Source organism: Rattus norvegicus, chromosome 3 (assembly GCF_036323735.1).
Source record: "Rattus norvegicus strain BN/NHsdMcwi chromosome 3, GRCr8, whole genome shotgun sequence".
NCBI lineage: Eukaryota > Metazoa > Chordata > Mammalia > Rodentia > Muridae > Rattus > Rattus norvegicus.
In genome coordinates, this window is record NC_086021.1 from 179,186,349 (window position 1) to 179,213,935 (window position 27,587).

A 27,587-nucleotide genomic window follows, 5' to 3' on the forward strand; every position below is an offset into this window, starting at 1 on the left:
CCAACCTCCCAGATCACAGCTCTCATACTTCGTCAGGGGAGAAAACGCTCACGGGTGCCGACTGACTGGATACTAACAGGAAGGACAAACTGACACAAGAGCTGCAGCAATGGAGCCCTCCTTGGTCCTCCTGGGCGATGGAGAAAAACACCACGAGAAAATAAAATGCAGGAAGAAGTTAGCCAAGGGAGGAGCAAAGGGGAGAGCAGTCTAGACAGAAAGATCCACCAGGACGAAAGCTCCACTTTCCCAGTTTGCTCTGAAGTGAGGAGATTCCAGGACAAGGCCTTTGTGCTAAAACCAGAGGCCAGCAAACTGGAAGAGCGGTCGAAATCTCAAGTGAGTACACCCACCTCCATGCCCCTGTTTCACACACCCCTTCAAAACCCAGCTGCTCGTTGGGCTTCTTCACCACGGGGTGGCTCAGGCTAGTCCGAATTCCTCCGATGGCGCTGGTGTTTCTGCTCCAAGATCCACAGGATTGGAAAGTTCCCGGGAGCTTGTCTTTGGAAGTCACTTACCTTACCTTCCACACAGCAGTCAGACAGACAGAAGGAGTGGTAATAAACACACTTCTTCCTGGGGAGCCCCATATAGATCCTACCCGTCTTCGTTCCTCGCGCACGTGTGTCAGCATGCTTTGCAGAACCGTGTTGCTCTTAACAGGAGTGCACGCCTGCCTTCGGGAAAGCCGGAGGCTTGACCAGGCCTCGTATGAGTTCTCTGTCTGATGGTGCAATATTTTATACCCCCTTCCAAAACATTCACTTCCCTTCCTACGTATCAGTAAGATATCCCTCCTGATGGGATATGCGGAGTCTCTCTGTGAGGTCGCCTCAATCCCAACACATGAGCCTTAGGGAACCTTTAGAGGTGGAACACAGTGAGGGTGGGGGGAGCTGGGTTGTTGAAAGAGGAGCGCCCTTCCCTGAAGGGGATTTTGGGGTTCCAGACCCTTAATTAATTAATCTCTTTGCTTCCCAACCACGAGTTGAGCACACCCAGCGGCCTGGCACGCCCACTGTTCTGGCTTCCTTAATGTGAATGTGACGGAACTTCTTAGCCAAAACAACATAGGGAAGGAGAGAGTCCCTTTGGGTTGCAGTTCCGGGTCAAAGGTTATAGGGCAGGAAGTCATGGCGGCCGCAGCTTGAGAAGCCTAGTCACATCATGCGCACAGGCAGGAGTAAATGCGCCCATCCTGTTCCTTGCTGCCTAGTTTTCACGCAGCTTTTCTCCCGCCTAACATAGCTCAGGACCCCTAGCCTAGGGAATGGTGCCATCCACAAATGAGCTGGGTTTCCTATGTCAATTAACAATCAAAACAACTTCCCTCCTGTATACTCGCTGACCACCCTGATCTAGGAAATCCCTCCACAGAGACTCTCTTCTCTGATGAATCTAGGTCGCAGCAAGTGGACAGAACTAACCAGTAGTCCCTCCCTGAAGAATCGAACCTCCGCATACCCGCCCCTTACTTCCACAGATCTTCCTGATGGCTGAAGATGCCGATGGTCCCATAGACTTACTGCCTGCTTGTGTTTCATCTTTTGAAAAATATTTAGTGCATGACAATTTAAATACAATAAATAATATTTTAAAATATGAGCCTTCAGTCGTTTGTGCCTTAATTTTCCTCCTTGCTGATGGGTTGGAATTCTCACATCTTCGTTGCGCTTTCTTTTTTTTTTGGTTCTTTTTTTCGGAGCTGGGGACCGAACCCAGGGCCTTGCGCTTCCTAGGCAAGCGCTCTACCACTGAGCTAAATCCCAGCAACCAGAGCTCTCTCAGGAGAAAGGGGACCACAGCGCTGTTCCTTACTGCTTCCGGGTCACCCATAATCTTCCGGGTCATCCAGAGTCTTCAGGCTGTAGGATACTGTCTGTGAAGGGCTGGTGAACCTTTCGCCTCTAGGGCCTAACGGCCTGTGTGGCTCTTAAGCTCTCCCCTCCACAGTCCATAAAAAAATGCACGTCATCCTTAAAGTTCCAGCTCCCAAGACGTGCCTGATCCCACGAGGCCACATGTCGCCGACCCCTGGATTAGGTGACATCTTCGGTTTGTGCGTTCTCCACTTCTACTAAGGAGAAGGAGGAAGCAGTGTCCTGAAGCTGAGCGAGATTTCAGCCTCTGTGCACTCAAAAGACAAAATAACAGAGTTTGATCCAGGCATGGTGCCCACGTCTGTAACCCCAGCACTCGGTAGAGAGGGAGGGGCAGGAGGATTCATACTCGAGGTCAACCAGCCTGAACCCCAGCAAGACCCCCATGCCACAAAGCCCAACAAAACAGAGATCTAATGAAAACACATGAAGATATTAGGCAAGAAAATGTCGTTCAAAACCTCCCATACCTGGGCGAGAGAGACGGCTCCTTGGATGAAGGTGCCAGTTAACCTAAAGACCCGCGTTTCATCCCCAGAGCCCACGTGTTAGATGGAGAGAGCTCCTGTGAGCTGTCCTCTGCGCTACACCGTGCTGCAAGTGTGTGCAAGCTAGCGCACACAATGTGCACACATGCACGCATGCACGCATGCACACACAAAAATAAATAAGTAAATGTAGGATACAATTTTAGATCTCCCACACCTTGAACTTCTCAGATACACCGTAAGTCAGAAGTTCCTAGAGTGGGGAAGATGAGTGGGCTCAGAAAACTGGAAGTAGACACTCTTTGCTGTCATAAATTATGATATCTAATTGAAGCAATGTTTCAAGGATTAAGCTGCAATTAAATCAAATGGGAGGGAACCGAATGGGAACCTTTGACACCACGGGAAAGGGGGAAGAAGTCAAAGGAACACCAAGACTGCACAGGGGGAAAGATGGCTTCCTTCCAAAGGGCTCGCTGCTGAAGAATTATCAGAGACATCTGTGACAAATATCCCTGATCCTTCTAGAAGCTTTATGATCAGGCCATAGATTTCCCTCACGGAACACCAGAAGCCAAGGCAGAAAAACTGCTGAGCTGACAGAAGCTTAGCCGGCCGGGGACAAATACTAGGGGAGAGAAATGGGTAGCGGTCGGCGGACAGTTCTGGCCTGTCAGGAATGAGTTTTGAGAAACTGATTTCCAGAACAGACAGACAAACTTGGATCTGTTTCCCCCAGGGAAAGGGATTTGGGTCTTAAGGCACTGAGGCTGTTTTCTAGATCTTTCCTTTCCATTCCTTGCTGCCACCCAAAGCAGATTAATTTCATGGAGGAGAAATATTTTCATGTCTTCACACATGAGGGATGAGTGAGCGCCTACAATTCCAAGTGGGCTCAACACTGGCTTGGTGCCTGTACAACCATCTCTCTCTCTTTCTCTCTCTCTCCTCAACTCAGCACTGAGCTGTGAGTTCAATTACAGATGCTGACACACCATGGGCTTTCCAATTCAGCTCTAAAAAAAAAATCCCAAAGTATAAATCCTTGATTTGTGATTGCCAAGTAGGCTCTATACCAACCACTGGTATCCCACAGGCTAAATAAATAAATATAAATAAATAAAATAAACACTGGCTCCACAGTTGACGTTCACCACCTAGTGCTAATAGAACGTGTGTGTGGGTGAGCCTACAGGCACAACGTGTGTGCTTGTGTGCTCCAATTGTATTAGCATGCGACTGTTCATCCGTTAAGACCGTATTGACTACGAGTTAGGTTTGTGGTTCAGTTAACAGAGCGCTTGCTTGCCAGGCATGCACCAAGCCCTGGGTTCTGTCCCCAGCACCATATAATCCAACCATGGTGAGACACAGCTCGAGTCGTGGCACTCAGGTGATGGGGACAGGAAGAACAGGACGCCAAGGTCATCCTGTGCTACCTACTGAGACAGAGGCTACACACAACCCTTGATGATGAGGATGATGAGGATGAGGATGAGGGGGGGGGGGTGGTGGTGGTGGTGGTGGTGGTGGTGGTGATGGTGATGGTGATGATTTTTAGACATTACCTTGATTGACTATTAAACTACTGGGCAAAAGGCTCCATGGTAGGGAAAAACGAGAAAGTTGCCTGCCTGAGTAAAGAACGTTTTTTCCAGAATACAAACTCCCTGGCCTGCGTACACATAACTGCCTTCGTTTTTTTCGGCCTGTGATCATTCCTCTCCCGGAACTGCATTAGATCTAGAAGAAAACCCCTCAGTGGTTAGAGCTGTGGGATATCAAAACTTCCTCCTGCTGGGCGGTCTCGGTTGCTCTCATCCTCAAGGGGCCTCCTGCCATTTCTTAGCTGGAGCCTGGGTGTCCCCACGTGCCCAGAGCTGACCCATCGCCTGGTCTCTTCTCTCTACACCGGCATCGACTGTGTCATCTTCATTCCCAGCCCATAGTCACCCCCCAAGCCTCTCCTGGTCTCCTACAGGCTTTTGTTTCCCGACAGATCTCTTCTCTTTCTCGGGGGAATTCTGTCCTCTCCTTGGAGACTGGTGAAACTGTTGTTTCTTTCAGAAGCCATTCTAGAGCCATGTGGGTCAGGACAGGACAGATAGAGGACCATGGGGCTTTGTACGGTCACAGGCTGTGCATCTCCCTTGAGTCTGCCGTTGCTTCAAGGAAACCCCTGTCCCCTAACTAACCCGACCCCACAGGGATGGGCTGGGAGCTGACTCAAGAGTCCATTCTCCTGACCCACCCCAGCAGCCCACACTCTTGTTCTCCTGAGTCATTTCTTCCTCATCAAATCTGATGCTTTCACCAGCTCAGGCGGGAGCCTGGCGCTTGACCAAGGACAAAGATTGGCTCAGATAACACTGTGTGTCCCGGATTTGTGGCCTTTGGCTTTCAAAAGCCCAAGGTTTGGATCCTTCGTCCTTCAGTTCCTCCCTCGTACATTCCATCCAGACACAGAAGAGTTAAAACAGACAACCAGGGGAGGGGGCCATGATGGACACACAATACACCTGCCAAGGTATCGCCCCAGCACACAGGCCTGAGCCACAACGGGTCTGCGGAGCAGAGAGCGGTGAGAAGGAAGGTCTGGCCAGACAAAAATGAGACGGCTCGGCTCGGGAGAGTGGATGCAGACCGCTCCTCTTGGGCCCGTGCGGCATTTCCCAGGCATCCCCTGGCTCCCTTGGGCATCAACTTCCTGCCTGGATTCCCATCCTTCAACTCTTCAGGGACACGAGCTGTAGAGTGGCAGAAACTAGTAGTCACCCTCTGTGACTCCAGTCTCAGAGAGAGAAGCTGCCGTGAGGGAGAGTGGAGCACCTGGCCTCTGTGTGAGGGAGGACTGTGAGCTTAGATGTACCCCTGCTTCTCTGGGCCTCCTTGTCTCCCTCCGCACAGCGGGCTGCCTGTCCCTTCCTTATACGCTGAGAGAAAGGCTATGAGGAGGTATCAAGCATCATTTTGATGAGCAGCAAGTAGTCAGGATAAACACAGCCCCACCCCTGAAACACACTGCAGAAGTTCTGTGGGAATAATTAAATCTGGGCCTTTTGTTTTTATGACGGTTTGACTAATATTTTAAAAAAAAAAACCCACAACTCAGTGTCCAACTGCCCCTCGGTCTCCCATTTCTTTAGTCTGACTAATCTCTTAGATTCTGGAAATGTGCCACGGTTAGCAAGGAGCTTAACATAAGTTCAGGACAAAACCAGATCTGATGTCTGCCACTTGAAGTGTTCCCAGAGCACTTCTCTGGGTGACATGTGACCTCCACCCTGGGCCCTGCCTTGTACGCTTTTGCTGTTTTGAAAGCTTAGTAATATAAGAACTGCGCCCCGTAGACCTCCAGAGGGGGGAAAGAGTCGATGGCCTTAGCCGGGGGGGAGGTGTAAGAGCTAACCTGATACCCCGAGGAGCTGTGAGAGGCGAGGGTTTCCTCCAGAAACACAGGAAAATTTATGTGAGGAATACGCAGTTAGAAGAGCCAGGAGCTGGCTCCTGCTTACAGACAAATAGCAGGAAGGGACAGCAGGGAGAGAAAGGAAGACATTCATTACAGGAGGAGAGAGAACTGGGCGGGTGGCGGGGTAGGGGGGTGGCTCTGGGAAGAGAGAGGAGATCAAATGTGAAGTTTCAAAGTTGCTCCGGGAATCCTGACTTGCTGACACATCTATTTAAATTAGACTGGGAGTTTAATACAACACCTTCAATAATTTTGTTGAAGGGAGAGCTGCAGTGCGGCATGCATTTTCTTTCGAGCTAGAATCTCCTTTGTGAACAGTATTTCTGAATGATGCCCCCAGAGGACGTCGGTTGCCCCTCGGACATACTAGATCCAGTTCTTACTAATTGCCGGCTGTGTGACTTCAGGGAGGAGCCTTGTCTTCTCTGGACCCTCACTCAATTGTATAAAAGCATGGCCAACGCCTGTTTCGGTCAGTTTTAAGTGAAAATACTCCCGGAGCAGACTCAAGATACGGTGAGCCCTGTGGTACCCACGTTAATAGCATCTCCCCGTCATTTAATCTTTTTAGACATAAGCGGAGAATACAGCCAAACCTGCAATTAAATGATGGGCCATTTTCTCATTTGTGGAAATAAAAGGCTCAGCCAGATCTAGACACACAAGGAGCATATATTCCCTGAGTAAGAAGAAAATGGAGACCGGAAACAGAGCAGATAAGCCTTTCTTGAAAGGGATTTTTATCACTTTGGAATGTCACATCATTAGCGTTTGATATTTCATGGCTTCTCAGAAGTGGAACATAAAGGAGAACCCCGAAGTCAGCATCTCACAGACACTAACTGGTGGGGGCCTGTTTACAGTGGTGGTGTGTCCGTCCCTCAGACCCCAGCAGGTTCTCCTGGGTGCAGGGGGGTCGGGGGAAAGTGGGTGGCCCACACTCACACTGGGCAGTTCGGGAGCTCACACACACTCTCCATCAGCGGGTGGGGGGGGCCTCCTCACTGCTCCTGGAGAATACACAGATGCCGGTTGTAACGCTTTTTTTATTATTATTATTAATATTTTTGACTGTAGAGGACAACTTTGTGAAATTGGTTCTCTCTTTGCAACTTTCTGTGGATCCAGGGACCGAACTTAGATTTCTAGGCTCGCATGCACCCGTGCCTTCACCAGCCCAGCCCCCTTGACAACCCCTTGTTCATATTTTACCTGATACATAAAACTTGTGTATAGTTGTGGGTACCGGGTGACATTATGAGGTGCCTATACAACATGTGATGAGCAAACCAAGGTGTAATGAGCACTTCCAACAAAGACGTTCCTCAGTCCCCCGTGAGATCGCAAGTTTAAACCCAAGGTTCTGGAACACAGTTCTACTCTGTTAGGTAATGCGGTCCATTCCTTGACGCTATGTCACTCCGCCCGTACTGGGCTTGGTAGAGAGAAACAGACAGAACAAGGCCCTGAATGAGAGCTTGGAGAGCAAGCCCCTGGGGACGGCTAGAACTGACTGTTGCAAGCAGGACTCTGGGCCAAGGAGGAAAGGAAAGCGGGGACCGGAAAACACAAAGGATACTGTGCCTCCTCCTCCGAGGCAAGGACCCAGCTCCATCCGTCAGGGGGCGTTTATGACCCGCGGGGCCAAGCGGCCTCACAGCGAGCCTGCCTCCTACACTAAGGTCCGGACCCCAAGCCCTTATGCAAAGGGAGCCCTCTGCAAGCATCTTAATGTGGCCTGACCATTTCCGCCACAATGACGAGGCTGTATTTATGTAACGAGCTCCGCTCCCATATTTTAGACGTCCTGTTTAGAAGCACACAGAGAGGGGGCAAGCGAGAGAGTAAATATGGAAATCAATGGGGGGAAAAAAATTCCTGGCTCTTGCAACCAGCTTCCTGGGGGAATTTTCCTGTGTGTTCTTTCTGCTTCTACTCAGCGGAATGACTGCTAGTCATTAAGGAAATCTGTGAGGAGCTCACAGTACAGGAACTGTACACCGGGGCTCCCGTCCCCATTTGCATATCCCGGTTTTTGATTGGCAGCTGTACATGAAATGCCATATCAGTTGAAAGTATGTTGTGAGCTGGCACTAATGATCCCATGGCTCCAGGGAAGCCTGCCATATTGTAATTTGGCTATCAGGCATGAAAGAAATAATTCTAAGTGCCACGGATGCAAGCCTGAATAAATGTTTCACCGCTGCAGGTTGCCAAGGGTGACACTTCCGATTTAGTATAAACGAATGCCCCGTTGCCTTTGGGATACCCGGAGTTTGCATTGTATCCGAGCTGTGTATATAAAACGTTAGTCTAAGAAAATGGCTTCGTTGTGAGATGGGAAACAGAGACCTGCTCCCAGAAGGCGGGGGGAATGTTTACGAGAAATTGGGGGATGGAAGGATTTCGCTACCTTCTATAATGACAGGCAAACAGCGTTGGCTTTTCCTGTGACGGAGAATAATGGTTATGTTAACTCTGCCTCGCCTTTTTTTTTTTAATGAAATGCTCTTTGTAAAGAAAATCACATCTGTTTCCTTTTATATATGAAAGGGATATAAATCCTTTTCTTTTCCCCTCCCTACGTGTGAATAGCCCGTTGATGTGCTTTGGAATTAAATAACTCTTTCTGAGGTCACCCTGATGTCAAAGGCTGGAACATGGCAGCCACTTCCTCCTCAATGGCTTTTGAATCCACAGGCCTGCCTGGACAGAGTCTTTTAAAGTGGGGAGAGGTTGCTTTCTGTCAGATTTTCATTAGGCTCTGGCCGCAGATTCCTGGAATATCTAAGCCTCCGCCCCAACCTTTACCCAGAGCCTCCCATGCCTTCTGTTTAAAATGTCAGAAACAGTAGCCTGAAGAACCGAGGCAGCCACGCTTCCTGCAGCCTCAGAGACAGTGGCCTGAAGAGCCCAGGCAGCCATGCTTCCTGCAGCCTACTTGCCCGTCTGGCTCCTAATTTGAGGATCATATTCAGACTGGGCTGGGCTTCGTTCAATTCAGTGCTGGATATTCTGGAAGCCTAACTTTGGACTTCCCTATCTGGCTACCTGTAGGTCCCTGTCTGGACAAGACAGAACAGCAGCCAAAGGAAAACGCCACTGGCCAGTTCACACCATGGGTGAAGGCTGGCAGGGGTAAATCAAGGCCAGGCAGGGAAATGTCCAAATTCCTTTTGTCCTCAGTTCTCCACCTAGGGGAAAACAGCCTGGTAGTCAAGACTCTGTCTCAGGTAGAAAGCATCTGCATCCCCTCCCTGGGCTGGTTTATGTCAGCTTGACATAAGCTAGAGTCATCTGAGAGGAGGCAGCCCGACTGAGAAGAGGCCTCCCTAACACCAGGCTGTGGCCAAGTCAGTAGAGCCTTTTCTTTATTAGAGACTGACGGCGGAGTCCGGAGGGTGGTGCCATCAAACCCTTTCCTCCCCAACTTACTCTTCAATCATTGTGTTTTTGTCACAGCAATAGAAAGGCTAAGCCACCCCAAAACTAAGCCACCCCAAAAACCCTTCACGAGGCACCTCCCACGTGCATCCGGCCACTGAGGGAGTGAAAAACTAAGGCCGTTACAGGACAACTAAGCCCGATGGGAATCGCTGAGCGTGACACCTAGAAACCCAGTAGTAGAGAAGCTGAGACTGGAGGATCTGAGCTTGAGGCCAACCTGGGCTACGTAGTGAAAGCCGTCTAAAACTAACCCGGTGGTGGCATTTCCTGGCGAAGAAGCTTAGCAGCCCCTGACGAACATGGCTTCTAAAGATGCCAGAAAGACTGGGTGTAACTAGGCAAGTGTTTAATGAGCATCTACTGTGTGTCTAAGATTGTGTTCTAGGCTGGGCCCTGGGCCCAGAAGGAAACAATTCTGCAAGTGCAGGTGCAGCCGTTGGAGGGTGGGCGATTCTGCCCAGTGCTCGTTTGCTTCAGTGAATGTCATGCCCCGATGGGCATTGGGACATACAAATAAATGAGGGGACCTTTGTCAGTAATCCTAGCATTCATGAGGATTTCCAGGCCAGGCTGGACCCCACCTCAAAATAAATAAATAAATCAGTAAAACAAAAAGTGTTACGAGAAGTTCTGGCTGCAAGTATCAAAGCTCAGTGGGAAATGCCCATTAAATACATGTATAACCAACAATATCACCAAAACCACCACTACCACCATAGCACCACCACCATCATCATCACCACCACCACCACCATCACCACCACCACCACCACCAAAACCACCACCATCACCACCACCACCACCACCAAAACCACCACCATCACCACCACCACCACTACCACCACCATCACCACCACCATCACCACCATCACCACCAAAACCACCATCACCACTACCACCAAAACCATCACCACCATCACCACCATCACCATCACCACAGTCACCACCATCACCACCACCACCACCACCACCATCACCACCACCACCACCATCACCACCATTACCAAAACCACCACCACCATCACCACCATCACCACCACCATCACCACCATCACCAAAACCACCACCACCACCATCACCACCACCGCCAAAACTACCACCACCACCACCACCATCACCACCACCACCAAAACTACCACCACCACCAAAACTACCACCACCACCACTACCACCAGAACCACCACCAAAACCACCACCACCACCAAAACTACCACCACCACCAAAACTACCACCACCACCACTACCACCAGAACCACCACCAAAACCACCACCACCACCATCATCACCACCACCACCACCACCACCACCACCACCATAGCACCAACAACAACAAAACCACCAACATCACCAACAACAAAAATCTAATCCACTGTAGTAACACAGGTATTGGGGGGGACAGATCATAAGGCCAACATCAGAGACCCAGGCAAGAGGCAGGGGAAAAGCCAGTTACAAAAACATAGAAACAGGGTGTGGTTGCTCTCATATTTAATCCCAGCACTTGGTAGGTGAAGGCAGGTGAATGTGAGTTCCAGGCCAGCCTGGTCTACAAAGTGAGTTCCAGGAGCTACACAGAGAAACCTTGTCTCAAAACAAGAAGAGAAACAGAAACACTTCTCTGGACTTCTCTGGAAATTTCCAAGAATAACAGATTTAGGTTGAAATCCAAAAAGCCACTCCACTAATGGCACATGCCTTAATGCCAGCGCACAGGGAGAAAGGCAGACACATCGCTGTGAGTTTGAAGCCAGCTTGGTCTACAGAGTGAATTAATTCTAGGACAGCCAGGGTTACATAGAGAGACCCTATCATAAATGGATGGATGGATGGATGGATGGATGGATGGATGGATGGACAGATGGGCAGATAGATGGATGGATGGATGGGCGGATGGGTGGACAAGACAGAGTAAGGCTGTGTGGAGGAAAGCTGGAGACAGACGTGGCTCAGGTTACAAGAACCTGGTTTCCCATACATAAGGCCCTGGGGGTTCAGTCACCAATCCAGTGGGGGAGGGGATTATGTGCTTATTGTGTGCCAGAAAGGGGCTCTGTTTAGATGTTTCTAGAATATCGCCTAGTTTAAATCTTCCAGTGGTCAGTTATCTGATATTAATTAATTAATTAATTAATTAATGGTCACTAGTGCCATATTATAGAGATGTAATTACTGAAGGCAGACGGAGTGAACTTTCGCAGAGAAGCTGGTGTGTAACAGTGTAAGACCGTGACTTCTGATGTCCCCAGATGTTCTTTACTGCAAAGGCAAGCACTCCACGGTCCAGGGTTGGTGAGTAAAGGTGCCCTGCCTGCTTCTCTTCAGCATAGCTCAGTTCTTCTCAAGCATTGGCACAAAAACGATTGGACGGTGAACTCCACTGATCACTCATGATGAGGGGAGGAGGGGGAGGCTTCCGAGTGGGGCTTTGGGGTGTCAGCTTTTTATAGACTGTTTCCCTTTGGCCATGACTTTGGGCCCAGTTCCTCTGTGGCAGGACCAGCATCACATGTTAGAATGTGACGAGGGCCTGAGAGAAACTGAGTCTAACTCCATGTCACCCCGGAGGGCTTCCCAGAGGTGGTGATTCTCTGTAAGTTGAGTGAACTAAGCAAAACAAACAAACAAACAAACAAACAAAACCACTGCGGGTGACTTGGAGATGACACCGCTGACGAGCTGGCATGACTTACCTTGGGTTGAAAGAGTTGAAGCAGAGACACAGGAGAAGCAGGGAGGTGGACGGTGACCACACTGCTGATCGTACTTTGTTGGTTTGGCCAATTGCTGCTTTCAGCATCTCTAACTGTATGTTTGTTTGTGTATTATTTAGTGTGTGTGCACATGTGAATACATGCTTTCGTTTGTGTGCATGTGTGGGGGCCCACAGGTGAATGTGGAGGTCAGAGGTCAACATAAGGGGGCTTTCCTCTTTCGTGTTCCAATTTTTAATAGGGTCTTCCCACATAGCCCTGGCTAGCCTGGAACTCACTATGTACACCAGGCTGGCTTTGAACAACCTGCCTCTGTGCCTGTTTCTTGGATGCTGGGATTAAAGGAATGCGCTGGCACGTCCAGATGACCTTTAATTTTTCTTTTTAAACAGGATCTCTCACTGGACCGGGAAGTTACTGATTTAGCTAGACTGGCTAACCAGAGAGTACTTGGCATCCTCCTGTCTCAATTCCCTCATGCTGGGATTACAGGCATTTGCAGTCACACGAAGCATGCTGGAGATCTGAACTCCGGTCTCACGGGTGCCCAGCAAGCGCTTTCCCAATTCAAAGTGTCCAGCCTGCGGATTTTAGCGTAGATTGGGTTGACCCCAGCAAGGCACAATCACTGTCATGGTTAAGGATGAGGTTCCACTGGTATCACAAGTAAAAGCCAGGCCCAAGGCTGACCGTCTCTCCAGCTAAGAGCCAGCCCCCAGGACAGAATGATCTCGCCTGAGCCGTGAACAGCAGTGACCATGGCTACTTTGTTTCTCAACGTTACTGTGCCCTGTCCAGTCCAGCGAGTAAATGAAAAGGTCGCTCGGACTCCATGTGTCAGTAGGCAGCTGTCTCTGGACAAATGTTTACTTCGAGCTCTGTCCCTTTTGAGCAGGTGGGGGCGGGGGAGAAAGCAGCTTTAGAGAGAAATATTAACCTCGCAAATGTACACATTTCCAATTCCCGTCACAGTGACAGGCTACAACTTGTAATCAGTATAAAATGATTTTCCGGGAGAGTAAATGCTTATTTTCGCTGTCTTGATGCTGGAACTGGATTACTTGGTATTAATCCCAGGGTGACACAGTCACATTTGGAAGCCGTGAGATTTGTTCGGATGTCTTATGGGGCCAGGGGCAGCCTTCATTTCATGTCCTTGATCTTGGAGAATTTGAATAATAGAACAGCTTTTCTGTATACACAGGGAGTTTGAGGAGGAAGTTTATCCATCCAGGATGAATTCTAAGAGCCCTGAAAAACTGGGCAATGGCAGAAAGGGGAGGGGGTGGGTATCACCATGTCCACACCCACCATGAACACCCAAGCAACCCCCTTAGGCATCAACTGTATGTCTTCCTCTGTAGGAGAAAGAAGTCAAAAGCCTGCACCCGCTCGAAACAATGTTACCTTATAATGTTCTCCCTCAAGTACCCCTTCCACACACCTCTGCTTGAGATATCTGTCCTGATAAAACTCTGCCGGAATCATCCCTTGTCCCTCGATTTTAGCTACAGCAGAAGCCGGTGACCTTTTTCTATAAAGGGCCACTTAGTAACATCTTCAGCTTTGCCTGCCACAGGGTTTCCATGGTAACTACTAAGCTTCCGCGTGGCAGGAGAACAGCCACAGACAATAAGTAAATGAGTGAGCGGTGCTGTGCTGTGAGAAAACTTTGTCTGAGCAGGGTGTGGTGGCGCACACCTTTGATCCCAACACTCGGGAGGCAGAGGCAGGTGGATCTAAGTGAGTTCAAGGCCAGCCTGGCCTACAAAGCCAGTTGGTTCCACGACAGCCAAGACTGCACCCAGAAACCCTGTCAGTCAATAAATAAATAAATAAATAAATAAATAAATAAATGATTAAAGAAGTGGGCAGCAGCAGTAGAGTATCCTAGGGGCTTTAGAGAGAGTGCTTCTGAATATTTAAGCAACACTATTACAAAAATAGGATAAGTATTTTTATGGGTTTTTCTTTTTATTTTTTTTATGTGTGTGGGTGTTGTGCCTTCATGTATGTCTGTGTAGCATGTGTACAGTGCCCATGGAGGCCAAGAGTATGTTTGAATCCCCTGGGACTGGAGCTACAGGTGGTTGTGGGTCACCACACAACCACAGTTGCTGGAAACTGAACCTGGGTCTTCTGGGAAAGCAGCCAGTGTTTCTAACCACTGAGCCATTCCTCCAGCCTCTGTGTAATCATGATATTCTATCCAATAGTTTAATATTTCAGAATCTTGCCCTTTGTTTGTTTATTTATTTATTTATTTATGCATGGAGTAAGTTCACTGTCACTGTCTTCAGACACACCAGAAGAGGGCACCAGATCCCATTACAGATGGCTGTGAGCCACCATGTGGTTGCTGGGAATTGAACTCAGGACCTCTGGGAGAGCAGTGCTCTTAACCGCTGAGCCATCTCTCCAGCCCCGGGAATCTTGTCTTAATCCATCTAGAGTCACACACACACACACACACACACACACACACACACACACACACGTGTATATATATATGTGTGTGTGTATATGTATATATGTATATATATTTAGTATGAAGATGCTCGCTGTAATAATGATGGTAATTTTACACTTGGCGTATATCCTGGAGAGAACTGAGAGGTGAGAGTGTGACATTCAGTGCTGTTTCCAGTGAGTCTTCTTAGTTCTTAGAGAAGGTTCTGAAATAGGGTGAACCTACTTCAGCAGCCCACTACTGGGGTCATCTCTCATCCACTGGGGGTTGGGGGGGAGAGACAGGTGAGTTAGTCTGACAAATGGGAACGTGTGGGTATTGCGTCAATAACAAGCCCACTCTCTCGTCCTTTGCGGATGTACGTTTTGAAGGTCTGGGGTTGAAACCATGGTCCTGCACGTGTGAGACGGGCATTCACCATGGAGGAACAGTGTAGCGAGGGGAATGTGTCTCAGGACTGGGTTTGGTCTTTTCATTTAATTTTTTTTGAGTTTTTTTTATACTACAGCAGTAGTATTTACACCATTTCCACACATCCCTCCTCCCTATAACTCCACTCATGTCCTCTTGTTGCCTCCCAAACTCATGACTTCTTCCCCTGAAGTGTGTGTGCTGGGGGGGGGGGGTAGCATAGCGGGGGGGGGGGTTATTACTGATCCACTCAGTGTTGCTCCTGTGTTTGCATTCAGGGCTCACAATTTGGGATTGGATAATCTATAAGAGGGTTCATCCCTGGAGAAGACACACACACACACACACACACACACACACACACACTCCCCACCCCCTCTCTGGACAGAGGTTGCCTTTAGGGCATCTAGGGATAGGGCCTTTGTGAGACTTCCATCATCCATGCTGGCACATCAACGGCTTTGTCTCTGTGCTGCTCTTGTGGAGATTTCACAGGGGCTGCTTCCCTGTCCTATCTTGGAGGCATGACCTCACAGCAGACGCCCTGGTCCTCTGATCCTTACAGTCTTTCCTCCCTGTCTTCTGAGATGCGTGAGCCTTAGGTAGGGGTCATGTTGTAGGGGTGACAGTTGTGGTTAGTTGTTCTCTGTTTCAAGCAGCTGTAGTCTGCAGGATAGTTTAGGATTCCTGGAACTGATGTCTCCGGAGAATGCTTGGAGGAAAGGGAAAAGCAGCAAGCAGCATTCTTGGAGAAAATGACAATAAAACCCAGCATCTCACACTCTCATGGGTTTTGTTACTTTCACACTGTACTATCAAGACTTAAAATAAGTTTACACACACACACACACACACACACACACAAAATAAGTGCTTCATGCTAGAACATCTTCTGTCCCTGCAAGAGCTCAATTCTCTATTTCGCCAGACATATGCTGATGTCTGCCCTGTGCCAACACTATTCTAGATTCTCGGTATGTGGCAATAAACTAGACCTATGCCATAGCTGCCCTTGAAGCTTGTAGTTTAAGTCAAAGAAAAAGCTCAACCCCAATCTGGATGTGTCTACTTGCTTGTCCTGTGACCTTAAAAGCTCTTTCACTTGGCCTTCACTCATGGTGGGGTTGAAAGGAAGGTTGGTTGTTTTTTTTATTTGTTTTTGTTTGCTATTGGGCATCAAAGAAGACCAAACAGATATTGCTGGCATCTGGGTCTGGGCAATTCTTTGTTGCAAAAAGCTATCTTGTGCTCTGTAGAGTGTGGAGCAGCCCCCTGGGATAACACTAACACTCCCAGATGCCACTAGCACTTTGTCACTTATCCTGGGTATAACAAGCAATAAACATCCCCAGACAGGGCCAGGTGTCCTCTGGGAAATGGGGAAGGAAGACTGACCTCACGTGACAGTCCCGTGTGGCTGCAACCAGTGGCCAGAGTTGACTCACACAAAACTACTTGCCACCCTGGAGGCAGATGTCTTCATAAGCACACGCTCCTTCATCCCATCGGTTACGAAAAGAGAGCCCATTGCTCATAGTATCTTTGAATGGGACCAGGGAACAAAGATAGAGAAGCAGGGATGCTGAGAGATTTTAATCCTCCCAGATTGTAATCTTCCCAGCATGCACCATTCCTAGCTTCCAGGCTGAGTTGCTGGCTCAGGGCACCTGAGGACAGCATGTCATTCCACCCTGCACTGATATGTACCACACAGGTGACTTCTCCTGGAAAATCCACGGTTTCAAAGCAGTCAGTCCATCCACCAAGTGTCTGGTGGGCTGGGCTTATCATGAAGCTTCCACCTCCTGGCCAATGTTGCATCTGATTCTCTACTTTCGACCTTCTCCAGGTGAGGAGGCAATGTTTCCTTAAATAAGAAGTGGGTGGGTTGTCATTATTTTGTCCAGTGGGAAGCAAGGCTTCATGGGTGACCTGCCTGCAGGATGCTACTGGAGCCCATCTGTGTATATGTAGGAGGCGCTGGGATGTGCATTTATAAGCCCTATAACAAGCTGAGACAAAACAGGGCGGGCCTGGGTGTGGTACTCAGGGGGAATTCAGAGTCGATGTAAAAAGATACTTGTAAGCCATTCTGTCTTCAGTGCAGTCCCTTCTAAATGCCAAAGGGATGGACACCTCCTCGTTAAAACCACTCCTCGGGTTTCTTTGCTCATCTACTGTTCACAGCCCCACCCCACGTGAAGTACCAGCTGTTCCTGGCAGTTCACCCCTCAAGTGTTCCAAAGTCCCTTCCAAGCCCGGCCTCCCCTGGCTCTGCTTCCTCTTTCTCCTTCCCATTCATCTCCCTCTGCGTCTTCCTTGGACGAGAGGGAAGAGACCATCAGCTCTTTCATAATCCTCTTGCCCGTTTCCCCACAGGGCCTGGGAGCCTTACCCGGGTGGGGCATTGTCTGGAGCACACTAGGACAATGGGGAGGGTGCGCACTGAGGGTCACTCGGAAAGAGTATCCGCTCTGTGAAATGGGACCCAGCAAGATGAAGGGGAAGGACAGCCCAGGTGGAGACAGATGGGTGCAAAACATGTGAAAAAGCGTGTGGGAAATTTTGTGGCGGGAGAGCAAGACGCTGTGGTACACATGCTGTCTCTGGAGCAAGAGAAATGACTAGGGGTGGAATTTGATGAAGCGATGTTAACAGGACCTGTGGGGTCAGAGGTGATGGGTGGGGGTGGCAGAAAGCTCAAGGCGTCCTGTAGGAGCCAAAACTACTCTGCCAGGCAGGGCTGAGTGTGCCCGGAAAGCCCAGAGTCCTCATCTCTACAGAGGCCTCTTGGGCTCATTTCGTGTCAAGGGCTTTCTGTGACACATTTCCAAATGAAAACGTCATCCCCTATCGAGCCAGCCAAGTATCTTGAATAAATAATGCAGAGATTATTAAGACATTTTCCAGAGGACCCCAGCATTTCCTGTCTTGACAACCAGGCTGGATTTGACATCGGCCAAATCAGGAGGTTACAAATAAAAGCTGTGACCCGAGCCAGACTTCCCCTTCATAGGTTTCCCAATAATCTGAGGTTGGGATGCAAGACAGTACTCATAATCAATTTCTATGAAACATCACCACACGCCTTCCATTAAGTAGTGAGCTTGGCCATGTGGACACACCGCTGGCTAATTACTGCCCTGGGTGAGCGATTGGGCATGAAGACTGATATGAACTCTGACCCCGTTGTTTCAGCAATCAACTCTTAAAAGAAGAGGCGATGAACAAAGGAAGATCTGACGAGCTAGATGATTTGGGGCTGATGAGGCGTGTGTTTGTGTGTGTGTGTGTGTGTGTGTGTGTGTGTGTGTGTGTGTAGGGGGTGTGTGTGCTTACATGTGTGTGCACGTGTATATATGTGTGCATGGATGTGTGCATTTGTGGGGATGTGCATGTATGTACATGCCTTGTGTGCATATATGCACATGTGTTGTAAGTGTGTATGTTGGGAGGTAGTAATGATCTTAGAAGGATTCATACAAAAAATAGTGCTTGGTACTATTCTTCACATATACTACCTAATTTATTCCTAACAATGATCTGGAAGGGGTGAGGTACGGATCCCCTTTATGCAAACGACATGAGGTACAAGTTATGTATCTCACCAGAGATGTGCGTGTATTAGTTACTTCTAATTAGTCACTTCTGTCGCAATAACAAAACACCCTGACAAAGGCAGCTTAAGGGCGAAACTTCATTTTGGCTCACAATTCTAGCGGGATCGAGTTCACCACAAAAAGGATGGTATGCCAATAGGCAGGGAAGACACAGCAGCCAGAACCGGAAGTGGAGCCCAGCTATAGCGCTCAAACCCTGCCCACAGTAACAGACTTCCTCCAGCAAGGCTCTACCTCCTCTAGATTAACATCTCTCAGTGACACCAGCTGGGGTCCAAGCTTTAATCACATGGGCCGATGGAGGGCATTTCCCACTCAAGCCACGGCAGCATATGCCTGCTTTCTAAATAGCACCCGAGTACAGAGCTAAAGTCAAAATGCTAACCTCCTCTGCAAACCCCTGACCAGGATGGCAGCAGAAATGCGGTTGGTTTACCCTACTCGCAAAGGTAGGCGCGTTTCTCCTAGATGTAAAGGGGCTAAACCCAGAGGGTGAACGAAGAGTTTCCCCTTCCTTCCAAGCAAGTGAGCCTCATTTTGCTCATCTGCACAGTGGACATCAAAAACCTGCTTTCTAAAAGGCAGACCATCTGTGGAAGTTCCTCAGATGCTCATTGGATGGTGTGGGACGGGGTTGGGGGGCACTAGCAACAGGGGTGTATTCCTTTCCTTTCTCGACATTATGAAAGAATACTGGGCTGGAACCACCGAAAGTTTGGTTTGGGTTCGTGGTTTGGGGGCTTTTAGTCTGTAATGGGTGGAAGGGATGACTGAGCTGCCCCACCACGGTAGTGGGGCGGGGCGGGGCGGGGCGGGGGCGGGGCCTAGAGGAGTCATTCAGTAGAGGTCTTGTTATAGCAAGTAGAAGTTAGACCCAAAACAGGACTAGAACGTTACCTTCAAAGGATCAAAGGACCACCCTTAGTGTTCAAGTCCACCAACTTGTCACAGTTTCTCCGCCTCTCAAAATAGTGTCATGAGCTGATGGCCATGGGATCAGACATGGGATCCTATAGAGGATCTCCGAACCGAGCCACCGCAGGAAAAAAATCCCTTATGCAGCTCATCCATAGGCAAGTTGGAGTCTTCCCTAATTATTGATTTCTTCATATGTAAAATGTTGCAACATTGTGAGGTTTGGGTGAAGAAAGACATGATACGTTCAAGCTGTGTACCGGGCATGGTCCCTCGCTCACAGTGAGGGCCCAATAAATGTTAAATAAGAATAAAGAAAATTGTAGCTTCGGCCTGCGTTCTGCTGTGCTTAATTACAAGTTTGCAATACCTGTTTGATACTCCAGAGCACTCTGGCTGGTACGAAAATTAATAATTAATAATTAATGACGGAACTTTAGCCTAATAGCGTGGCCACTCCCCGGGTTTAGCATATTCCAGGAGAAGGCTAATGGCATGCCCGCCCGCCATTGTTCATGACGGGAGGGAGCGGTAAGGCGTCATGCATAATGGATCAGAGCCCCTGCTAACAGCAGAATCACGCACAATAATTTAAACTTGTTTGTATGGAAATAAAGGGCGAGTCTTTGAAGTGCGTCCTAATGAGATGCTGCTTGATCTTCAGCGTGTCCTGGGAGAGGGAGTTCAGTTCTTCCCCCAGCGGCAGGCACATGTTGGTGCATGTAAGAAAGAAAGGGCTGACGTAAATTATGAATGGCCCTTCTTGTCTCTGTGGTGGCAGGTGAGGGAGGCGGGTGCTCATCCAGGGCCAAGAGGCAGAGTGGGAGCTGCTGGGAGATAACCGTGGTTCTCCAAGGTGGCTTCCGCTTGAGAGACTTGAGGGGAAAACCAGAGTGTGAGCCAATGAGGGAAGGAAAAGAACCGTGTCACAGAGCATCTAAGGCAACATGAGAGCCGGTGGCCCTCTCTGACGGGAGGGGAGCCGTGGGCTTGCAGAGTGCTAAGCTCCTTGGCTTTTCAGTTCTGCGTACATACACACGCACACGCACACACACACTCACACACTCAACAGGTTCACGAGCATATACACTTCACACGAGCATATACACTTCACACATGCACATACATGTACATACATATGCACACACACAGGAACATACATACATGCAAACACATTCACATGTACACACACATTCAAACACACACACTCTCTCACACACACACTCTCTCACACACACCCACACATACACACTCACACACACACTCAACAGGTTCACGAGCATATACACTTCACATGAGCATATACACTTCACACATGCACATACATGTACATACATATGCACACACACAGGAACATACATACATGCAAACACATTCACACATGTACACACACATACACACTCAAACACACACTTGCACACCTATGCGCATACTCTCATACACTCGCACATGCACAAACATATACACATATACAGTCGCTTGTACACACGCACACACGTGTACAAACGCACACACATGCCAACAAGCACAAACACCCACACGTACACACACACACACACACACACACACACACACACACACCACTCCTGATCTTCTGAGACCACCACTACTAGCCTCTGAGGTGTCCCAGGAAACTGACCTGTCAGAAGGCCCCAGGAAGTGAGAGTGTTTTGATTGACAGAGACAAGAGTCTGGTTGTTGTGTTGTTGTTGTTGTTGTTTCAATCAAGGATTGGCCAGAATGGTAACACAGGCCTACAATCCCAGCATTCGGTGGACTCGGGCAGGAGAATCACAAGTTCAAGATACTGCTGCTTCAGAGGACCAGGCCAGCCTGGGCTGCAGAGGGAGACCTTACCTCCCTAAAAATAAGTGCATAGAATCAGTGCTTGTAGAAAGGGACCACGAAAGAGGTGCCCTGTGTCAAGAGACATGAGCATCGCAGTGATATCAGTGTGGAGTGCTGGGCACAAGCTGAGTCAACCCTGTGGCGTGCTGGCTGCAGACTCCACGACGGGCTGCCTTTTCTCACTACCTCTAGCCCCGGGGGCTCTTGAGTTGGGCCTCTTAGGTTCAGGTTCCTGTGGCCTCTGAGAGCAGGTGTGTACCCCATTCCTGTGATGTCTGGCAAACTCAGTCAAAGTGGTGGAGGTCGTGTGTTGACCTCTCTGCACAGGGCACTACTAGTCTCTGACATCCTGGTATTACCAGTCTAGAAAAATCTCTCACAGACATACCTGAAGGCTTGCCCCTGGGTGAGTCTAGATTCTGTCAATCTTACAATCAATATAAACCATTCAATGTCAGTGCCAGGAGCCTAAACACAGAACAAAAGCAAGCAGGGTGTTGTCCCCAGCCTGCCCCATCCACCTCAGCCATCACAGAGACTCATCAAGTCTGTTCTCATCCCGCTGTGCATCCTTCCCTAGACAAAGCTCTTGTTTTTTGGTAATCTGTGTCGCTGAGCTTTGCTTGACAAAGTTTTACAGGCTGGCGAGATGGCTCAGTGGATAAAGGAGCTTGCACCCAAGCCTGATGACCTGAGTTCAATCCCTGGGGTCCCACAAGATCAAAGCAGAGCAGTTTTCCTCTGATTTCTATATACACATGCTGTGGCATGCATGAACACACACACACACACACACACACACACACACACACACACACACAAAACCAATTTAATTTAAATTGGGGGGAAGCGGACAAAACAAAAGTTTCACGAAGCAGCCAAGCGTTTTCCCTCCTCTACCAGCAAGCTTATTCTAGTGTGGCTAATTCCTTCTGCTAAATAAAGAGACATCCCTTCCTGTTTTGATGACTAACCCCAGCCATGAGCCAAAAACACCACAATTAAATAAATCTGTAAACAGACCCCCTGATGGGTCTTTGAGGAAAAAGCAAGTTTTTTTTTTAATAATCAAAACTGTGTGCAATTCACTTCATCGTTACGTGAGGATGTGGGAAGAGTTGGGTTTTTATCGTCCCAGCCGGGTCTCTGGACAGAGCAAAACCCATCCCTTCCCTTAATCTCTCACTGCGGCTATCCGGTTACAAGTTCAAGCCAGCCACACCAGCATTTTACAAACGGCCTTTTTGTTCCGTTTCTTTAAGAGCAGGACTGGCATTTCTTTGTATTAGGGGCGGATGGGGAAAGCCTGCAGGACAGCATCCCACTTCAGCCGCCTTCACAGATTTCCATCCCGATCCCATCCGTAACGACGTTGGCCTCTGCTTCACCCAGGAGCTCTCTGGCTGTGAGCTCAGATTTCATGCCAATTAACATGTTAATGACATATATCATTTAAAGAACCCATCATAACTTTTACCACATCGTGTTACATCTATTTCCTTGTAATTAAATCAGAATTACAGGGTATAATTACGTTTCTTTCTCTGAATACCCGTTCCTTTTAGACATTTAAATTCAAGTGCAGGCGCTAAAAGGCACTTGAAACCAAAAACCTAACAAAAATATTATCAATTAATGAATGCGCTGGGTTTCTCCACTGCTCTGGTTTCTTTTGAACACATTCCTTTCTCCCTGAGTTCTTTATATGACAGGGAATGATTGGCCATACCTAGTCAAACATTCCGTCAACCCTCTTAAGTCCTCAGGGCCCCAGTATCCATTAGCATGCAATGTTCTCACGTGTAAATATAATTACATGTAATTATTAGCGGAAAAGGATCAGATAGGGTTTATTAAGGAAATATCTTGTAATTATGAAAACCCAAGACTTCTCTTCACATGTCAACTCAGCTGAGGATTGGCGTCTGTGAGATCCACCCACAAAATAATTACACACTTTGATTTCACCTTGGGAAATCAATGGCAGGAGACAGGACCGTTACAGTAATACTTCGTTTCAAAGGCTCAAGAACAAACAAACAAACAAACAAATAAACCAGCTAGCCAGAGCGACTCCATCAAGCCTATATGATCTAAGACAATGCTTTCGTTCTGGATGATTTTCTACATTTTTTCCTTTACCTTTTTAAGATTTTTGATGCTGTATGTGTGCACTCACACTCACGCTCGTGTGCACATATGTACATGCACGAGGAAATGCCGTGGAGAGTGGGAAAGTGCATTCCGAATTCCCTGGCCATCCGGGGACTCTGTAAAAGTAGTGAGCTGCTCTAACCATCGAGCCACGTCTCTAGATCCTCTTTTGCAGCATTTCCAACTTCATGTTTTAAAGCTGAAAGTTCTGTGATGATTGACTGATTGACGATTGATCGAGGGATTTTGATTTAGGACCGCATAGCTGTCTCTGCAATCCCTCGCCTGGAACACGCTATATAGACAAGGCTGATCTCACACTCAGAGGTCCACCTGCCTCTGTCTCCCGGGTGCTGAGATTAAAGATGGCACCCGATGTCCCTCCATGGTACTGTTTTTCATTTGTGTGTGTGTGCTCATGCACGCATGCCTTTGCATATTTGTGTATGAGAGGAGCTGTCCCTCTCTGTGACACTCTGCCTTGTCCCCTCAGATATAGTCACTCGTTAAATCTGTAATGTACCGTTTGGCAGGTAGGCTAGCTCACCAGTAAGTCCCAGCCATCCTCCTGTCTCTGTGGTCACCCCAGATCTAAGGATGCAAGCACATGTGGTCATGCTATGCTTTCAGAAGGGTTCTGGGGGCAAGGGGGGATCCAAACTCAAGTTCAGGCCTTCATGCCTGTACAGCAAGCACTGTCCTCACTGAGCCATCCCCCAGCTCAAACTGGGAACCTCATTAGACCACTGACTAATGCCTAAGAGCACAAGAGGAAGCTGCAGGCACATAAAGCTTCTATGACCATCTTGTCAGAATACAGGAAGCCACACCACAGGCTGGCATGCTACCTGAGGGACAGGGTGGGAACATGGTAGGAAGGCAACTTTTTTGCTATCAGGAAGATCTGCATGCTGACGTCCATTGCCTCGGTTACTTGTAAATCCTCACTGCGGTCCTAGAATGGTGAGCTGGGTTTTTTTAGTCCTTGGCTATAAGTAACATGGCAAGATCATTGTCCCCAAAATGCTAACATCGTAAAGACACAGAGACAATGGAGTTAATGATGCCATGACAGTTGATAATGAATCAAAGGGGATGAGACAGTGAGGGGCAGGGAGGCCAGGTGGGTGGTTCCTGACATGGTAGACAGGTAGGAAGGTCACTCTGAGGTACCTGACCATGGAGCTGAGACCCAAATGAGGAGAAAGGATCAAGGGAGGTCTGGAGGCCAGAACACCCAAGTGTCAGGACACTAAGAGCCTTGGGAGAGAACAAAGAGGCGGCAGATACGGTTAGAATGAAGACAGCTATGGAGAAAGGAAGCCGCCACGTAGCTGGAACCTCAGCCTGCATCAACAACATAGCTTTGTTTTATGAGTAAACATGGGCTTTTAAGAAAGCAGGTGGAACCTGGGTGGTGGAGGCACACACCTTTGATCCCGGTATTTGGGAGGCAGAGGTGGGTCTGTGAGTTTGAGGCCAGCCTGGTCTACACAGTGAAGTTTCAGGACAGTCAGGGCTACATAACGAAACTGTCTTGGGGGATTGCAGGGGATGAAGGTAGCCTGGTTGGGATTGAACCTTGGATAGTCTCCAATACGGAAGGAGGGTTTGGAGGGTTCAGGAGCAGACAGACATTGGTAGGCATGTGAAGGTACCGTCTTGAAAGACGGGAGGGCCAGAAGAGAGACAGCGTCCATGCTGGCATGTGGGAGGGCAGGGACTCTTCCCCAGGCTATGGTAACTTGCAAGAAGCCTTGTGCCTGTCTGAACACTGTGCTGCACAAATGATTGCATTTGTGAGCACTGAAGTAGACAAATCGGAGAACATCCTAGCCCCTTGGGACCCTAAATAAGGGAGGAAGACCCACACACGCAATCAGATCCTTGCATAATTGCAAGGTGGGTGAAGCACTGTGCCTTGGAAGCAAGTAAAACAGGACCAGGGGGATGGGGGAGCAGAGGAGGAGGGGAAGCTACTTTATATGCCCAGAGTGGGGCACGTGGAACCGTGACATCTGAACGGCATTCTAAGAGGCATCATAAGGTAATCCCCAATACCAGCTGGTCTCCCGTCTCCCCAAGCCCAACAAGCTTGTCCCCTTACACCTAACATGAGTCCCAAACACAGCACCAGGAAGTGGGCAGATCTTGGCCAATCCTCACCCAAGACACACAGAGGAAGATGGGAGCTTTCGGACCACGATTCAGACTCATGTGGGTGTTTTTGTTAGGGTTATCATTGCTGTGGTGAAACACCGTGATCAACGCAGCTTAGATTGCTATCTTGGTGGTTGTTTGGATTTTGGTTTACTTGTTTTGGTTTTGGTTTTTGTTGTGGCTTTTGTTGTTTTGTTTTGTTGGTTTGGTTGTTTGCTGACACTTCCCTATCATAAAAGAAGTCAGGACAGGAACCAAACAGGGCTAGGAACCTGATGCAGGGGCCATGGGATGAGTTGCTTTTTGCTTTGCTCGTCATGGCTTGCTCAGCTTGCTTTCTTATAGAACCCAGGGCCGCCAGCCCAGGGTGGCCCCACTCACAAATGGCTGGGCCCTCCCCTATTAATCACTAATATAAAAATGCCCTGGAGGCTTACAGAGGCATTTCCTCAATCAAAGCTTCCACCTCAAGGGTGACTATAACGTGTAGAGTTGATACAAAACCAGCCAATATGGTGGGTTTATCCTCAGTAGCTCTGTCCCAAGGTGGACCACACAGAAGCTCTCTGCACTACCATGTCTGACAGTAGATCATAACACCCCAGTTTCAAAAGAGGTCTTACCCCATCCCTGGGAAGAAGAGGTGCTCTTAGGAGAAGCCAAGAACCTCCTCCCAGTAGTATGTCAAGGTTATCAGTCAGACTCCAGACAGTCACATGTTGACATGGCTGTCTGCGCTTCGGTCATGCTGATGCAATGAAGTCTCCAGAAGAACTCAGAATAACAAGCAGAACATGAGGTGGTTCCTAGACAGAATTGTGTTCAGAGGACAACAGGATCTCCATATCCCTTCTCTAGACCAGCCCTTCGTTAGCCAAACTAGCAGATTCCAAGCCTGTGAGAGACTCTGCCTCAAAAGCGAAAGTTAACAATGGGTGCCTCAGACTATTCTGTCCTACACATACATACACACACACACACACACACACACACACACACACACACACACACACACACACAGAGTCTCGGCCTTTTGTAAAGCAGGCCGCAGGGCAAAATTGGCCATCCCTTTTAAAAGGTTGTTGACAAATACCTGAAGGTTTGGTTTGGTTTTTTGAGACAAGGTCTTCTCTAACTGAGCTGAAACTCCTGCCTCCACCTTCCAAGTGCTGGGATCACAGGCCTGGGCCACCACACCTGGCTCCTCTGGGTTCCTTAATCAGCTCAGCCTCCCAGGGTTCATCGTCTCCTTGGGAGGAAGCTGTAGCAGCATCCGGCCATGCCCAGGTTCTCCTCCACCTCCAGGTGGCCAGTTCACCAAATGCAGGTCTCCCACAGAGACCCTGTCCCTTCTCATTCACTAGGCCTGAGATCAAAGTTCATTAGGGGAGGAGACTGCCTGTCCAGCCCGATGTCCCCAGTCTTCAGCCCAGAGCCAAGCAGGTACTCAAGCCGCATTAGCGGAGAGAAGAAATCAAAAAGCGTTTGGAAGGCACAGTGTCCTTCGAGTAGCTCTGCAGCCTGATACCGCTAATGCTGTGACAAGATAAAACCATTACTTATCAGAAAGATGAATAATTAACCATTTCTCAAAACCTAGAGGGATGGGCAACAAGGAAGAAGAACTTGCACGGCAGGCCCCTGTGAATGATAGGGTTTAAATGGCTTCTTGAGATACAGAGCCCATAACCCCTGCTGTAAAGCCTGCCCATATTGATTTCCAAATGAGTTCAAACCAGTTCCTGACAGTTTGGGGGAAAGGGGCCAAACCAATAGGCTTCCGGTCTGTCTTTTTACAGTGGGGAAGCTGGCCTTGTTTGAAACCCAATCTGTCACTGCCGTTACTGTTGAGATGAGACACTTTGATCCAAATGGAATCTGACTGACCATGCAATCCTAAGCTAAACAGATTCCCCGAGCGCCCTTCAGCATGGATCTCATCCGCGCAGGCTGTCGGGAGTTTGAGAGGAGCAGAGTGCGCCCCACCCCACCCCGCCCCGATGGCGCA

At 48.7% G+C, this 27,587-nt stretch overlaps 2 protein-coding genes across 4 annotated transcripts in view; one reads left to right on the plus strand and one right to left on the minus strand.

The window, feature by feature from the left end:
• The window catches only part of Tshz2 (teashirt zinc finger homeobox 2), a 446,931-nt gene that overhangs the window by 362,128 nt on the left and 57,216 nt on the right, over positions 1-27,587 (plus strand). The window lies entirely within an intron of this gene.
• Positions 6,567-14,775, minus strand: LOC134486488 (uncharacterized). 2 transcript variants are annotated; one of them, XM_063285324.1, is made up of 3 exons: positions 13,446-13,792; positions 7,056-13,260; positions 6,567-6,853 (listed from the first exon to the last, which is right to left on the minus strand). In XM_063285324.1, exon 2 carries the CDS (start codon positions 10,604-10,606, stop codon positions 9,998-10,000), a length of 609 nt encoding a protein of 202 aa, XP_063141394.1. In that variant the 5' UTR covers positions 10,607-13,260; positions 13,446-13,792; the 3' UTR covers positions 6,567-6,853; positions 7,056-9,997. The 2 variants fall into 2 exon arrangements, with proteins under 2 accessions (XP_063141394.1, XP_063141393.1); XM_063285323.1 differs by having other exon boundaries at positions 7,056-14,775.